The sequence below is a fragment of the Podarcis raffonei genome, chromosome 10, assembly GCF_027172205.1.
Source record: "Podarcis raffonei isolate rPodRaf1 chromosome 10, rPodRaf1.pri, whole genome shotgun sequence".
Classification (NCBI taxonomy): domain Eukaryota; kingdom Metazoa; phylum Chordata; class Lepidosauria; order Squamata; family Lacertidae; genus Podarcis; species Podarcis raffonei.
The window spans coordinates 72,873,034-72,888,546 of record NC_070611.1 but is presented as its reverse complement, the minus strand read 5'-3'; the positions used below and the strand labels follow the sequence as shown (position 1 = coordinate 72,888,546).

Genomic DNA, 15,513 nt, shown 5'->3' with positions numbered 1-15,513 from the left:
GCGATTTGCGATTTTAGCGAGTGTATGGTATTCCGTGAATCTAATTGGCTTTTCCCCTTTTCCCTCCAATTTTAAGGGAGCGGCTTATATTCAAGTATTGTCTCTCCCCCCCCCCCCGAATGTTAAAGGTGTGTCTTATTTGCGCGTGCGGCTTATATTCGGGTCAATACGGTACTTTTCGAGCATGAATGCATTGGCTGGAACTAGGGAGAGTTGTCTGTAATGTCTGAAGGGCACCCAAACCACCTTTCCTCTTCCTCCCATCCCAAATTTGCATTTGAACATCTGGAACGGACGTTGCTGCACATCTGGGCTGTTAATTCAAAACAACATTTTAGGAGCCGGAGGCAATGAGGGACTCCAGGGGTCCCGGGAACTTACCCAAAGTTTGATTTCCTTGGAATGAAGCCTAGCAGAGAAAATAGTGCCTTCAGGGTGCATGGTTTTCTCTGCGCATGTATACAACCTGAGTGTAAGACAGAGGGGCTCACAGCATTAACAGATCTTAATAATAATAATAATTTTTTATTATTCACACTCTGCCCATCTGGCTGGGTTTCCCCAGCCACTCTGGGCGGCTCCCAGCAGAATATTAAAAACACTGTAAAACATCAAACATTTAAAAATTCCCTTTTCTCCCCACGGCCTTGTTTTGGCTGCAATCCTGTCAGTGCTCCCCACCTGAATTTGTTATTGGAAGGAATGATAAGGAGCAAATACCAATGATGTTCAGTAAGGTACATTATCTGGGGAGGAAAAAACACAGAAAGTGAGTATTTCAAATCTGAGGCTGCAATAGGGAGACCCGCAACTGGGAGCTGGGAAATGGAGGCACTGGGGGTGCTTTGTGCAGGACAGATTAAATAAGAAACATATTCTGCCTCCTTCTGGTTGACAGTTTTAGATAGATAGACTTTTGCATCAACCACTGGCCTGTATAATTTAAATATGAAATACAAACATAGAATCATAGAACTGTAATGATGATGGTGGTGATGATGATAGTACCCACCCAAATGGCTGGTTTTCCTTGGCAACACTGGGCGGCTTCCAGCACTTATAAAAACACAATAAAACACCAAACATTAAAGACTTCCTGATATTGTAGAGTTGGAAGGGGCCACAAGGGCCATCACGTATAAACAATTAAGCAAATAAAATTATCAAACTAAAACAAAAACAACTTCCCTAAACAAGGCTGTGGGATGTGATCCATGAGAGGCAGTGAAGTACAACAATCCTTGTACAATGGTACCTTGTTTTGCGACTGGGATCCATTCAGGAGCCTCAATCGCTGGACAAAAAGGATGCTGGACAAAGTGTCGCGTTTGCACATGCGCGCAGAGCGGTTTGCGCTTCTGCGCATGCGCGAGCGGTGAACTCGGAAGTAACCCTTTCCGGTACTTCGGACGTTCGACAGAATAGGCACTCGATGAGGCGGACGCTAGACGAGGTACCACTCTAATGCTAGAGAAGACATACGAGGGAATGTTTAGTTCAACTAGTTGAAACTTCCTGCTCCTCCTGGCTGGAACATCCTTCCTTTTGCATGTGATGAAAGATGGGCATGACCTCACCTGTCCAGGTAATGAAAGGACGAGTCACGCAGCACCCTTCACCTCTTTTTAACTTCCTTCTTCACCAGTTTTTAGCTAGGACTGCTTTGCTAGCTGTCAGCTAGCAGAAGCAATGGGACTATTCCCCCATATGGGGTAGATCCACATGTACATATCTGCAACTAAGTCTGCATTCAGGAATCCAGCTGTGATGTGAGTAAACTCATTTTATCATCTTTGAATAAGATTGTGGCGTCTTTATTCTTTTTAAGAGGGATTCAAAGGAATTTACCAGGAATGTACAATAAAGTCTGAGACAGACTGAATTGTATAAGAGTGAGAGGCTCACATGAGCCTGCAACCAGCTATCTGCTGTGCATGTAAAAAGGGGGATGTAACTTTGCTAAGTAAAGGAACTTGCTAGCACAAGTTAGGAAGGATCTCAATAAACAATATATCCTCTCCTGCCACCCTGAACATTCCCTTTTTTTTTTTATAAAATTTTTATTGGTTTTTCAACATATATTATAAGACATTACAAACAACAATACAAAAACAAACAAACATATAAACATGTATAATTTCATAATCTTTTTTCTTAAACCCAATTTCAACGACTTCCCCATGCCTCCCTTTTCTGCATCCGTTTTAAACTTTTTCAGCAACCCCTGATCTAAATTACTTATAAATCCCTTTCTTTAACCCCCTTTTTTTCTCTTATCCAATCATTTATCGCTGCAAATCTGCTATGCTTTACCCATGACATTTTAACACTCACTAATTTTACAACAATTTTTAAGATAAAATTTAAATTTCTTCCAATCTTCTTCCACCGTCTCTTTCCCTTGGTCACGGATTCTGCCCATCATCTCCGCCAGTCCCATATAGTCAATCACCTTCGTCTGCCACTCTTCCAGTGTGGGTAGTTCTTGTGTCTTCCAATACTTTGCTAGTAAAACTCTTGCTGCTGTTGAACTAGCTAGATTAACAGGAAGACTAAGAGACCAAGACGATCAGAAGTTTCATGAAAATTGGAATAAATATCTGGTATATATAAGAGATAAGTATAGAACTTCGACGACTCTGGCAGGAATAGAACAACTCTAACAGTGTTTGACAAGTATGTAAAGGAGATAAAACACGTAACTTTTGATATTATCTGATACTTACCAATGAAGTGAAGGGAAGTCCAAGGCTCGGCGGAGCTCCAAATAAGTATGTATTATGTATATGATTTTGGTAACAGCAATGTTATAAGTAACTTATGTAATCTAGATTGTATATATGTATAATTAATGAAAATAAAGAAAATTTACTTGCAAAAAAAAAAAACTCTTGCTGCTGTTGTAGCATACATAAAAAACGTCCTATCTTTCTTTGACACCAATTGGCCTACCATGCCCAGGAGAAAAGCCTCTGGTTTCTTATGAAAGGTACACTTGAGCACCTTCTTAATTTCATTATAAATCATTTCCCAGAAGACCTTAATCCTTGGGCACGTCCACCAAAGGTGATAGAAAGTACCTTCAGTTTCATTACATTTCCAGCATTTATTATTGGGCAAATGGTAGATTTTTGCAAGCTTGACTGGGGTCATGTACCACCTATAAATCATTTTCATAATATTCTCTCTTAGGGCATTACATGCCGTAAACTTCATTCCGGTGGTCCATAACTGTTCCCAGTCAGCAAACATAATGTCATGTCCAATATCCTGTGCCCATTTAATCATAGCTGATTTAACCGTTTCATCCTGTGTATTCCATTTCAACAGCAAGTTGTACATTCTTGACAGATTCTTAGTATTGGGTCACCCTGAACATTCCCACAAGGGCTGCCTTCAGATGTCTTCTAAAAGTCTGGTGGTTGTTTTCCTCTTTGACAACTGGTGGGAGGGTGTTCCACAGGGTGGGTGCCACCACCGAGAAGGCCCTCTGCCTGGTTCCCTGTAACTTGGCTTCTCGCAGGGAGGGAACTGCCAGAAGACCCTCAGAGCTGGACCTCAATGTCTAGGCAGAACGATGACAGATGGGTACCAAACAAGGTTCTTAGCCAGACCAGCACCCAGTAGGTGTTGAATTGTGACTCTCACCCTCTGCCTCCTCTGCAGGGTCCTGCTGCCCAGGGTGCCATCAATGCTCCTACAACCAGCGGCTCTACAGCAACGGGCAAGAGTTCGTTGACCCAGACCATCCCTGCCAGAGCTGCCGGTGTCTGGTGAGAGCCAGCAGGGGACTCAGCTGCATTAGTCAAAAAAACTGTATTTTGAATGTGTTATGAACATGTAACACTAGGTGGCACTGTAAAGCCCAAAACTTTTCTATGCAATTTTACATAGCGGGTTTTTTCCCTTTTGTTATAATGATTTAATTTATGACTTGCTGTATTTTTCGCTCCATAAGATGCACCTGACCATAAGATGCACCTAGTTTTTGGAGGAGGAAAGGGAGAAAGCCCCATTTTTTTGAGGATCAGCTCAAAGTTGTGCAGCTTCTTTTGCAAAGGAGAAAAAATCCTGTTTTCATGGGGTTCAACTCACAGTTCTGCAGCTTCTTTAGGAACGGAAAGGGAGCTGTTTCTACAGTTTCCAAATAGATAATCTAATCAGCCAGTCCCATGTCGCTGGGGAAACAAACGGCCTCCGTCTGCAGCACGTTCAACAATGGAGGCCTGGGCAAGAGCCAGCGATTGACCGCACATTCGCCCCATAAGACGCACAGACATTTCCCCTTCCTTTTTAGGAGGAAAAAAGTGTGCCTTACTGAGCGAAAAATACGGTATTTATTGTGGGTTTTTGCCTGTGTGTAGATGCAGCTGAACGTCACCCCAGCATGCCCAGAGGCCGTTTTCCTGGACATTAGCTGTCTCACAAGCCAGATACAGTCATACCTTATGTTACATCCGCTTCATGTTACTACATCCTGCGGTGACCCGGAAGTACCAGAAAGGATTACTTCTGGGTTTTGCTGCTCGTGCATGCGCAGAAGCACAAAATGACGACACACGCATGCGCAGAAGTGGCGAATTGCAACCTGCATGTGCACAGACGCGCCGCTGTGGGTTGCGCTCCTTTCATGTTGTGAACAGGCCTCCGGAACGGAACCCGTTCGCAACCAGAGGTACCATTGTAATTAAGTGGGCCTCTCCTTACCAGTCAGTTGAGCAGCTCAGGTCTTGCAAAGTCTGACCATCTTTGATCAGCTTTGTGAACTCTTCTGCAACCCCATCCGAAAGATATCTGGAGGCGTCCTGAGTCTGTCCAGTTTAGGCAGGGAACGAACAGAAGCAGAGACCGCAGTTTTGGGGCAGAACCACTTGTGCCGTGACCCACCTTGAGTTCTTTGGGAGGAAAAGGGCAGTATACAAATTTAATAGCAATAATAAACAACAATGCCTTCTTCTCCGCCGCAGGATGGCACCGTCCGCTGCTCCCCCACTCCTTGCACCCCACTGACTTGTCCACATCCGGAGAGGAGGCCTGGAATATGCTGTCCAAAGTGCCCCGGTGAGTCATCGAATGGGTAATTCCAATTACAATTATGTGGGGAAAAATTTCCACATAAATCAAAATCTAAAACTAAGAATACAGCAGAAGCGCCGAATCGCACGAGTCGCGGGTTGTGAACGCTGCCGGTTACAAACGTGCCTCCCACACGGATCACGTTCGCAACCCGAGCGTCCACTGTACTTTTATGTACTTTACACAAGATTGTGACGTGCTTATTCTTTTAAGAGAGATAGAAGGGAACTTACCAGGAACCTAATAGTGAGAGGCTTACACGAGCCTGCAACCAGCTACCCGCCGTGTGTTTAAAAGGGGAATGTGAAACTGCACTAAGTAAAGGAACTTGCTAGCGCAAATTAGGAAGGATATTGATAAACAGTATATCCTTTCTTGCCTCCCTGAACATTCCCACACAGATTGCACTCAGGACAACCGAGTGGTGCTGGACGGAGAGGAGCTGCCGAACCCGCTGAACCCCTGCCAGGCGTGCCTGTGCACCGCTGGAGAACTGCGCTGCAAGGAGCGTCAGTGCCCGGGAGCCCTGTGCGCTCACCCCTTGCCCGGATCCTGCTGCCAGAACAACTGCAACGGTGAGCATCTCCTGCACTCGGCTAGAATGCCACACACACACACCCCATCCCGGGAATCACAGAATCGTACATTTGGAAGGGGACCCCACACACACACCAAGGGATCATCTAGCAAACTTTTTCAGCAGGGGGCCGGTCCACTGTCCCTCAGACCTTGTGGGGGGCCAGACGATATTTTGGAAAAAAAACATGAATGAATTCCTATGCCCCACAAATAACCCAGAGATGCATTTTAAATAAAAGGACACATTCTACTAATGTAAAAACATGCTGATTCCCAGACCATCTGCGGGCCGGATTGAAAAGGCGATTGGGCTGGATCCGGCCCCCAGGCCTTAGTTTGCCTACTCATGATCTAGCCCAAGCCCCTGAAAGGCAGGAATCACATCCAGAATGTAATGGAATCATGGATTTGGAACAGGGCCGAATTTCGGTTTGATGAAGCCCTAAGATGCTGAAGGCAATGGGTGTTAGGGAAAAATCTAGGTGTGAGGCTGCTCAGTCCCCCAGCTGGTCGGGCAGAGCCCGTGGTTCCCTGCGGAATAAAGGAAGGAATCCAGCCAACCGGAGCAAACAGCTGTAGACCAAAGTTTATTGCGCAATAGGTTCAAAGAGCAAATTTTGAACCCCAAGGATGGGGTGACAAAGACCTTTAAAACTTTCCCACCACATCCCAGAATACAGTTCAAAGGGGAGGGGTTAACCTTGGCAAACATGTCCCGACAAGTCCTTGGTACAAGATTAGCATAAGCAGACATGGCAGGGCAAGACTCAGGTATAAGATTAGCATAGACAAATATGTCTTAAGTACCCACCACCCAAAAGTACAATAGAAGTTCCTTTGCATGTCTGGAGCCTGAGGCGAGTCAGGTGATGAGATTTGGCTTCCTTTGGCTAACAATGAGCCCAGCAATTGTCACCTCTGGGAACTTCCTGGAGTCCTTTTACCAGGGGAAAATAGCTTTGGAATGGGGAGAACTGGGAAAGGAGATGATTTTATATTATTTTTAAACTTAGGTGACTTCCCTGAGCTGTCAAGTTGGAAGGATATATTCGGGCATAATATTTGTAATATTTAACTTTAAAGATGTGCCCCCCCCATAATTTCCATAACATGGGGCCCTTGTTATGTCCAGGTGTCCTTTGTCAACAACAAATTGTCACTGGTTTTTTGTGTTGAATATATGCTATGTGGGTTTTTTTGGACCTAATAGACCTAATATGGTCCTAAAGCCATTTGCACATAACAAGATATGTATTTTATCAAAGTAATTGCTGAACTGAAATACTGTTAAGAAGAAGTATATTAATAGTGAAATACAATTAAGAACAAGTATATTGACAGTGAAATACAATTCAGAACAAGTATATTCATAAAAAGGTAAAGGGACCCCTGACCATTAGATCCAGCCGTGGCCGGCTCTGGGGTTGCGGCGCTCATCTCGCTTTATTGGCCGAGGGAGCCGGCGTACAGCTTCCGGATCATGTGGCCAGCAGGACTAAGCTGCTTCTGGCGAACCAGAGCAAAGCACGGAAACACCGTTTACGTTCCCCCTATTTATCTACTCACACTTTGACGTGCTTTTGAACTGCTAGGTTGGCAGGAGCAGGGACTGAGGAACGGGAGCAAGTCCTAGGCTCTGTGGTTTAGACCACAGCACCACCTGCTATCCCTAAGTATATTCATAGTGAAATACAATTAAGAACAAGTATATTAATAGTGAAATATAATTAAGAACAAGTATATTAACAGTGAAATAATTATTAAGTTCTAACTTAAAATGACTTTTTATTCATAACAAACTTAATAATGAAAACACATCAGCATTTGGCAATAACAAAAGTTCCTTTAGGAACACAGTTTACAAAGACTCATAATCTAATCCGGCCATAGGCAAACTTTGGCCCTCCAGATGTTTTGGACTACAATTCCCATCATCCCTAGTTAACAGGACCAAAACATCTGGAGGGCCAAAGTTTGCCTATGCCTGACCTAATATCTAGAAACTTGCTATAACATGAATTAATAGGTGTAAATATATGATGCAAACGGTTAATAATTATAAATAGCAGAATGTAGGCACCCTATATATAGAAATGAGCAAACAAATTGTCTCTTTTTTGTGTGTTGAATATATGCTATATGGTAATGGATGGACCCAACAGGTATCTCAACATGAAATAATAGGTGTAAATATATGGTGCAAACTGCTAATAATTATAAATAGCAGAATGTAGGCTCCCTGTATATAGAAAGGAGCAAACCAGGGATATTTTAGGGAGCAGGCGGGGCCCATTTCTTAAATCATAGGAGCCTCCACAACACAAAACACGGTTGCTGTATGTAGCTTTTATTTGTTTTTTTATTTTGCAAATGTATATCCAGGTTTTTTTCCTTTTACATTTTTTTGGGACCCCCAAGAGAGTGGGGCCCTAAGCTATAGCTTGTTCAGCTTATATGCAAATCTGGCACTGATTTGGAAGGGAACCCTGGGGATCCCCACTTGTTTCCTGGTCTTGCCCCCAGTCAGCTCTGCTCCCCAGACCCACACAGAACCCTTTCTCCAACTAACGAGTCCCGCTATTAACCCTTCCCTTCCTGCACAGGTTGCAACTACGCCGGGAAGGAGTACCCCAACGGAGCTGAGTTCCCCCACCCCACGGACAAGTGCCGGCAGTGCCACTGCATCGTGAGTGCCAGGGTGGCAGGGAAAGGATGGTGGGGTCTTTCCCCTTTGCAGTCACAGAAGGGGCACCCAGGGGCCATCTAGTCCAACCCCCTCCCTTACGAAGCGGGAATCCTAGCACTGTAGAATCACAGAACTGTACCAGCGCAATGCTCAGCCAGCTTTTCTCCCCCCGTCCCGTCTGCAGAATGGGAACGTCCAGTGCCTCTCGCGCCGTTGCCCGCCCCTTCTGTGCCCGGAACCGTTCCTGATGCCTGGAGAATGCTGCCCCCAGTGTCCAGGTAAGGAACTGCACCAGCTTCACCTTCCAGGGTCTACCCGCTTCCCTGGCATGGGGTCCGATCCCCGAAGGGCTTGTTGCTCGCTCACTTATTTCCTAAGCGCGTGCGCCCCTCACGCCAACAGAAACTCTGTCAGCAGCTCCTGCCGTAAGTACCGTATTTTTCACTCCATCACTCCATAAGACGCACTTTTTTCCTCCTAAAAAGTAAGGGGAAATGTCTGTGCGTCTTACGGAGCGAATGCGTGGTCCCTGGAGCCGAATTGCCCAGGGGCAAAAAGCAGAGGGCCTTCTCAGTAGTGGCACCCGCCCTGTGGAACGCCCTCCCACCAGATGTCAGAGGAGAAAAATAACTACCAAACTTTTAGAACACATCTGAAGGCAGCCCTGTTTATGGAAGCTTTTAATGCTTAATAGGTTATTGTATTTTAGTGTTTTATTGGAAGCCGCCCAGAGTGGCTGGGGAAACCCAGCCAGATGGGAGGGGTATAAATAATAAATTATTATTATTAACTTGACCTGTTCATCTTTTATATACCACTCTAAAGGTAAAGGTAAAGGTAAAGGGACCCCTGACCATTAGGTCCAGTTGTGACCGACTCTGGGGTTGCGGCGCTCATCTCGCTTTATTGGCCGAGGGAGCCGGCATACGGCTTCTGGGTCATGTGGCCAGCATGACTAAGCCGCGTCTGGTGAACCAGAGCAGCGCATGGAAACACCGTTTACCTTCCCACCGGAGCGGTACCTATTTATCTACTTGCACTTTGACGTGCTTTCGAACTGCTAGGTTGGCAGGAGCAGGGACCGAGCAACAGTAGCTCACCCTGTCGCAGGGATTCAAACCGCCGACCTTCTGATCGGCAAGTCCTAGGCTCTGTGGTTTAACCCACAGCACCACCCGCGTCCCTCCCATGCCACTCCAACAGGCCACCACTTTCCAACTCTCAACGCTCCTTTCTTCCTTCTTACAGCTCCCCCAGCCGGCTGCATCTACCTCGGTGTCCCCTACCAGCACATGGGGCGGTTCTACGACCCGTCGGACAAGTGCCGCGACTGCATCTGCAACAATGGGACCATCACCTGCCAACGCCAGCCCTGCGCGCCCGCCCAGTGCTCCCACCCGCTGCAACTGGACTGCTGCCGCTCGTGCGACGGTGAGCGATCACTTCTGAGCTTATGCATGTGGGAATGTTCAGGGAGGCAGGAGAGGATACATTGTTTATTAACATCCTTCCTAACTTGGGTCAACACTCAGAGCCTGGCACACGCGGAAAACACTTCATTGAGGTTGTCAGGCTACAGGGAGTGGCGACAACTGGCCACGCATCTGCCGCCAAGCCGCGGTCAAGGTTCTTATATCGATTTACAAAGCCCTGAGCAACTTGGGTCTGGAATAGCATGGGGACCAACTGGACCCTGAGCTTGATGGCTCAGATCATCTGCAGAGCGCTATCAGTCGTTCCTGAGTTAGTGAGGTTTGTTTGACAACAAATCTTTTTCTAGTGGCAGGGAGTTCCACAGGACTCGGCAGACGGCGCTGAAGGTTTTGCTTCCCATTGTTGTCCAGGGCTTTGTAAATCGATATAAGAACCTTGAACCCCCATACTCTCATACGCCCCTTTGTTTAACCCATCAGCTCCCTTCTCCCTCCCCACCGCCTTCCCTTCCAGAACCCAGGAGTCCTGGCTCCAATCACCCCTCCCCTTTCTTCATTGACTAGCCCTCCTCTGTGCTCTCTCTTCCCCGGCCGCCCCCAGGTTGCCTTTACCAGGCGAAAGAACTCCCCAACGGAGAACACTTCCCCGACCCCAAGGACCCCTGCAGAGTCTGCTCCTGCTGGGAGGGGAGCGTCACCTGCAAGGCCAAATCCTGCCCGCCATTGGAGTGCCCCTTCCCCGTCGCGGGACCTTGCTGCAAAGTCTGCGAAGGTAAACGCTCTGGATGCATGCCAAAGAGGAAAGATAGATAGATAGATGATAGATGATATAGATAGATAGATAGATAGATAGATAGATAGATAGATAGATAGATAGATGATAGATAGATAGATGATAGATAGATGATAGATAGATAGATAGATAGATAGATGATAGATAGATAGATAGATAGATAGATGATAGATAGATAGATAGATAGATAGATAGATAGATAGATAGATGATAGATAGATAGATAGATAGATAGATAGATAGATGATAGATATAGATAGATAGATAGATAGATAGATAGATAGATAGATAGATAGATGATAGATGATAGATAGATAGATAGATAGATAGATAGATAGATAGATGATAGATAGATGATAGATAGATAGATAGATAGATAGATGATAGATGATAGATGATAGATGATAGATGATAGATAGATAGATAGATAGATAGATGATAGATAGATAGATAGATGATAGATAGATAGATGATAGATAGATAGATGATAGATAGATGATAGATAGATAGATAGATAGATAGATATAGATAGATAGATAGATAGATAGATGATAGATAGATAGATGATAGATAGATAGATGATAGATAGATAGATTATATAGATAGATAGATAGATAGATAGATAGATGATAGATAGATAGATAGATAGATAGATGATAGATAGATGATAGATGATAGATGATAGATAGATAGATAGATAGATATAGATAGATGATAGATAGATAGATGATAGATAGATAGATAGATAGATGATAGATATAGATAGATAGATGATAGATAGATAGAGATAGATGATAGATAGATGATAGATAGATAGATAGATAGATATAGATGATAGACACACACACACACACACACACACAGAACACATACAGTGGTACCTCAGGTTACATACGCTTCAGGTTACAGACTCTGCTAACCCAGAAATAGTACCTCGGGTTGAGAACTTTGCTTCAGGATGAGAACAGAAATTGTGCTCCGGCAGCGCGGCAGCAGCAGAAGGCCCCATTAGCTAAAGTGGTGCTTCAGGTTAAAAACAGTTTCAGGTTAAGAACGGACCTCCAGAACGAATTAAATACTTAACCCGAGGTACCACTGTATGCATATGTATATATATATATATATATTTGTTGTTTAGTCGTGTCCGACTCTTCATGACCCCCTGGACCAGAGCACACCAGGCACTCCTGTCTTCCACTGCCTCCCGCAGTTTGGTCAAACTCATGCTGGTAGCTTAGAGAACACTGTCCAACCATCTCATCCTCTGTCGTCCTCTTCTCCTTGTGCCCTCCATCTTTCCCAACATCAGAGTCTTCTCCAGGGAGTCTTCTCTTCTCATGAGGTGGCCAAAGTCTTGGAGCCTCAGCTTCAGGATCCGTCCTTCCAGTGAGCACTCAGGGCTGATTTCCTTCAGAATGGAGAGGTTTGATCTTCTTGCAGTCCATGGGACTCTCAAGAGTCTCCTCCAGCACCAGAATTCAAAAGCATCAATTCTTCGAAAGATGGAGGGCACAAGGAGAAGGGGATGACAGAGGACGAGATGGTGGGACAGTGTTCTCGAAGCTACCAGCATGAGTTTGACCAAACTGCGGGAGGCAGTGGAAGACAGGAGTGCCTGGCGTGCTCTGGTCCAGGGGGTCACAAAGAGTCGGACACGACTAACCGACTGAACAACAACAACAGTGATCATAACGTTATGTAACCCCTGCTACTGACCGCATGTTGCATGGATATTACTAATTATTCCCTCTCGCCCGCCTGCGTGTGAGCCTGAAATTATCTCCTGCCTTCATTTCTACCACCCCAGGTTGCACGTACCTCTCTGAGGGCTACCTGAACGGCCAGGAGTTCCCGGACCCCCAGGACGCCTGCGGACTCTGCACCTGCATGAATGGATTTGTCACCTGCGCCAAAAAGCCCTGCTACAAAGCGGGATGCTCCCACCCCGTCCGGGGGCCTGGCCAGTGCTGCCCTGTCTGCCATGGTGAGGTCAGAGTGCCGGGGCGAGAGGGGGGGAGAGGGGGCTACAGGCAGAAACTGGAGCGGACAAGGAAGAGAAGCGTTCAGATCTGCCTCTGAAAAGCTGGAGAGGCTTTCTGAACATGCTCAGGGGCACTGTTTCCTGCAGAATTATTATTATTATTATTATTATTATTATTATTATTATTATTATTATTTATTTATTTTATATCCCGCCCTCCCCGGCCGAAGCCAGGCTCAGCGTGGCTACCAACAAAAAAAGTGGCACAGCATTCTAAAATCAATTCATTTTAAAATCAATTCAGAATCAAATTAATGGCAAGCATTGGGCCAGAGTTCTGTGAGGATTACCACAGGAGGGGGTCAGACTGTGCCTTGGCCAAAGGCCTGGTGGAACAGCTCCGTCTTGCAGGCCCTGCGGAAAGATGTCAAGTCCCGCAGGGCCCTAGTCTCTTGTGACAGAGCGTTCCACCAGATCGGGGCCACGGCCGAAAAAGCCCTGGCTCTGGTTGAGGCCAGCCTAACCTCCCTGTGGCCTGGGACCTCCAAGATGTTTTTGTTTGAAGACCGTAAGGTCCTCCGTGGGACATACCAGGAGAGGCGGTCCTGTAGGTACGAGGGTCCTAGGCCGTATAGGGCTTTAAAGGTTAAAACCAGCACCTTAAACCTGATCCTGTACTCCACCGGGAGCCAGTGCAGCTGGTATAGCACCGGGTGAATGTGATCCTGCGGCGAGGACCCCGTAAGGAGTCTCGCTGCGGCATTCTACATCCGCTGGAGTTTCTGGGTCAGTCTCAAAGGCAGCCCCACGTAGACCTCCAGACTGGAACTTGCAAAAGCAGGGAGTTCATCACCGTTCGCCGTCTTCTCCTGTCTCCAAACAGGCTGTTCCTATAACGGCGTCACAGTTAGCAACGGGCAGAGCTTTGCCGATCCTGGGGACCCTCTCTGCTCCCAGTGTACCTGCAAGGTGAGTTGGTCAGGGGCTGAGAGATGTAAGCAGCTCAAAATCTGGGGCTGGGGACAGGGACACGTTCTGTCTCTGCGTGGGTCAGCCCCGCCTTGGTTGCAAAAAAAATTGTGGAACAGCAACTCCCCTTTCCACAATATCGCTTTGGGCTTTCCCACAAGATGGGATCGTAGAAGCAGGGCCAGATTTCGGTTTGATGAGGCCCTAAGCTCCTGAAGGTAATGGAGCCTTTTATATGTCCAGCTGTCCTTTGTCAACAACAAATTGTTGCTTTTTTTGTGTGTTGAATATATGTTAGATGGTAACTGATGGACCTCATAGTTATCTCAAGCCATTTGCACATAACAAAATATGTATTTTATCAAAGTAATTGTTGAACTGAATTACAATTAAGAAGTATATTAATAGTGAAAGATAATTAAGAACAAGTATATTGATAGTGAAATACAATTAAGAACAAGTATATTGATAGTGAAATAATTATTAAGCTCTAACTTAAAATGACTTTGTATTCATAACAAACTTAATAATGCAAACACATTGGCATTTGGCAATAACAAAAGTTCCTTTAGAAACACAATTTAGAAAGACTCATAATCTACTCCAGCCGTAGGCAAACTTCGGCCCGCCAGATGTTTTGGGACTGCAACTCCCATCATCCCTAGCTAACGTGACCAGTGGTCAGGGATGATGGGAATTGTAGTCCAAAACATCTGGAGGGCCAAAGTTTGCCTATGCCTGACCTAATATCCAGAAACTTGCTATAACATGAAATAATAGGTGTAAATATATGATGCAAACTGCTAATAATTATAAATAGCAGAATGTAGGCACCCTATATATAGAAATGAGCAAACAAACTGTCTCTGTTTTTTGTGTTGACTCGATGCTATATGGTAATTGATGGACCTCATAGGTATCTCAAGCCATTTGCACATAACATTTGCAACTAGTCCATTCAGAATGTAGGCACCCTATATATAGAAAGGAGCAAAGCAGTGATAATTTAGGGAGCAGGCTAGCAGGCTGGGCCCATGACTTACATCTTAGGAGCTGACAACACAAAACACGGTTGCTGCAGGTAGGTTTTGTTTTATTGGGTTTTTTTATCTTATATTTTGGAAATGTACATCCAGTTGTTTTTTCCTTTAAATTTTTGGGGGGCCCCAAGAGAGTGGGTCCCTAAGCTATAGCTTGTTTAGCTTTTACGTAAAACTGGCACTGCATAGAAGGGAACCTGTGCATTGCGGGGGGTTGGACTAGATGACCCACGAGGTCCCTTCGAAATCTACGATTCTGTGATTCTAATGCTCTGCTCCGTTTGCTACAGGCCGGCTCAGTTCAGTGCCTGAAAAAGCTCTGCCCGCCAGCCCCCTGTGCCTACCCTGTGCCCGGACCCTGCTCGTGCCCGTTGTGCCAAGGTCAGTGCCCCTTGGGCAAAGGCGCCCTACCCGCTATGGGGCAGAGTGGGTGGTTTAGAGTGGAGTGGCTGGCTCCCCACAGGGGCCTCCTTGGACTGGGAGATCCAGAGGAGCATAACAAATTATATTTTGGGTGGGGTCTCAATTCGGAGGACGATATTTGGGCATTGAAATATCTGGGGGGCTGCCTCCAGAGATTTCTGGGCTGAAGAAGGTCCTGTGTGAGTGTCTGGAGGCGGTTGGAGGATGGATGGCGGATAACAGATTGAGGTTGAATCCTGACAAGACAGAAGGACTGTTTTTGGGGGACAGGAGGTGGGCGGGTGTGGAGGATTCCCTGGTCCTGAATGGGGCAACTGTGCCCCTGAAGGACCAGGTGTGCAGCCTGGGAGTCATTGTGGACTCACAGCTGTCCATGAAAGCGCAGGTTAATTCTGTGTCCAGGGCAGCTCCATTTGGTACGCAGGATGAGACCCTACCTGCCCCCAGACTGTCTCGCCAGAGTGGTGCATGCTCTGGTTATCTCCCGCTTGGACTACTGCCATGCACTTTACGTGGGGCTACCTTTGAAGGTGA

The 15,513-nt window shown here is 46.0% G+C and overlaps 1 protein-coding gene across 1 annotated transcript in view; it reads left to right on the top strand.

Moving 5' to 3' along the window:
* The window catches only part of KCP (kielin cysteine rich BMP regulator), a 99,118-nt gene that overhangs the window by 44,919 nt on the left and 38,686 nt on the right, over positions 1-15,513 (top strand). The window contains exons 21-30 of the mRNA XM_053404655.1: positions 3,667-3,773; positions 4,968-5,061; positions 5,478-5,651; positions 8,259-8,341; positions 8,526-8,619; positions 9,590-9,772; positions 10,376-10,546; positions 12,374-12,550; positions 13,431-13,516; positions 14,847-14,937. Of these exons, the coding sequence (XP_053260630.1) occupies positions 3,667-3,773; positions 4,968-5,061; positions 5,478-5,651; positions 8,259-8,341; positions 8,526-8,619; positions 9,590-9,772; positions 10,376-10,546; positions 12,374-12,550; positions 13,431-13,516; positions 14,847-14,937 (1,260 nt within the window). The remainder of the gene's footprint in view (positions 1-3,666; positions 3,774-4,967; positions 5,062-5,477; positions 5,652-8,258; positions 8,342-8,525; positions 8,620-9,589; positions 9,773-10,375; positions 10,547-12,373; positions 12,551-13,430; positions 13,517-14,846; positions 14,938-15,513) is intronic.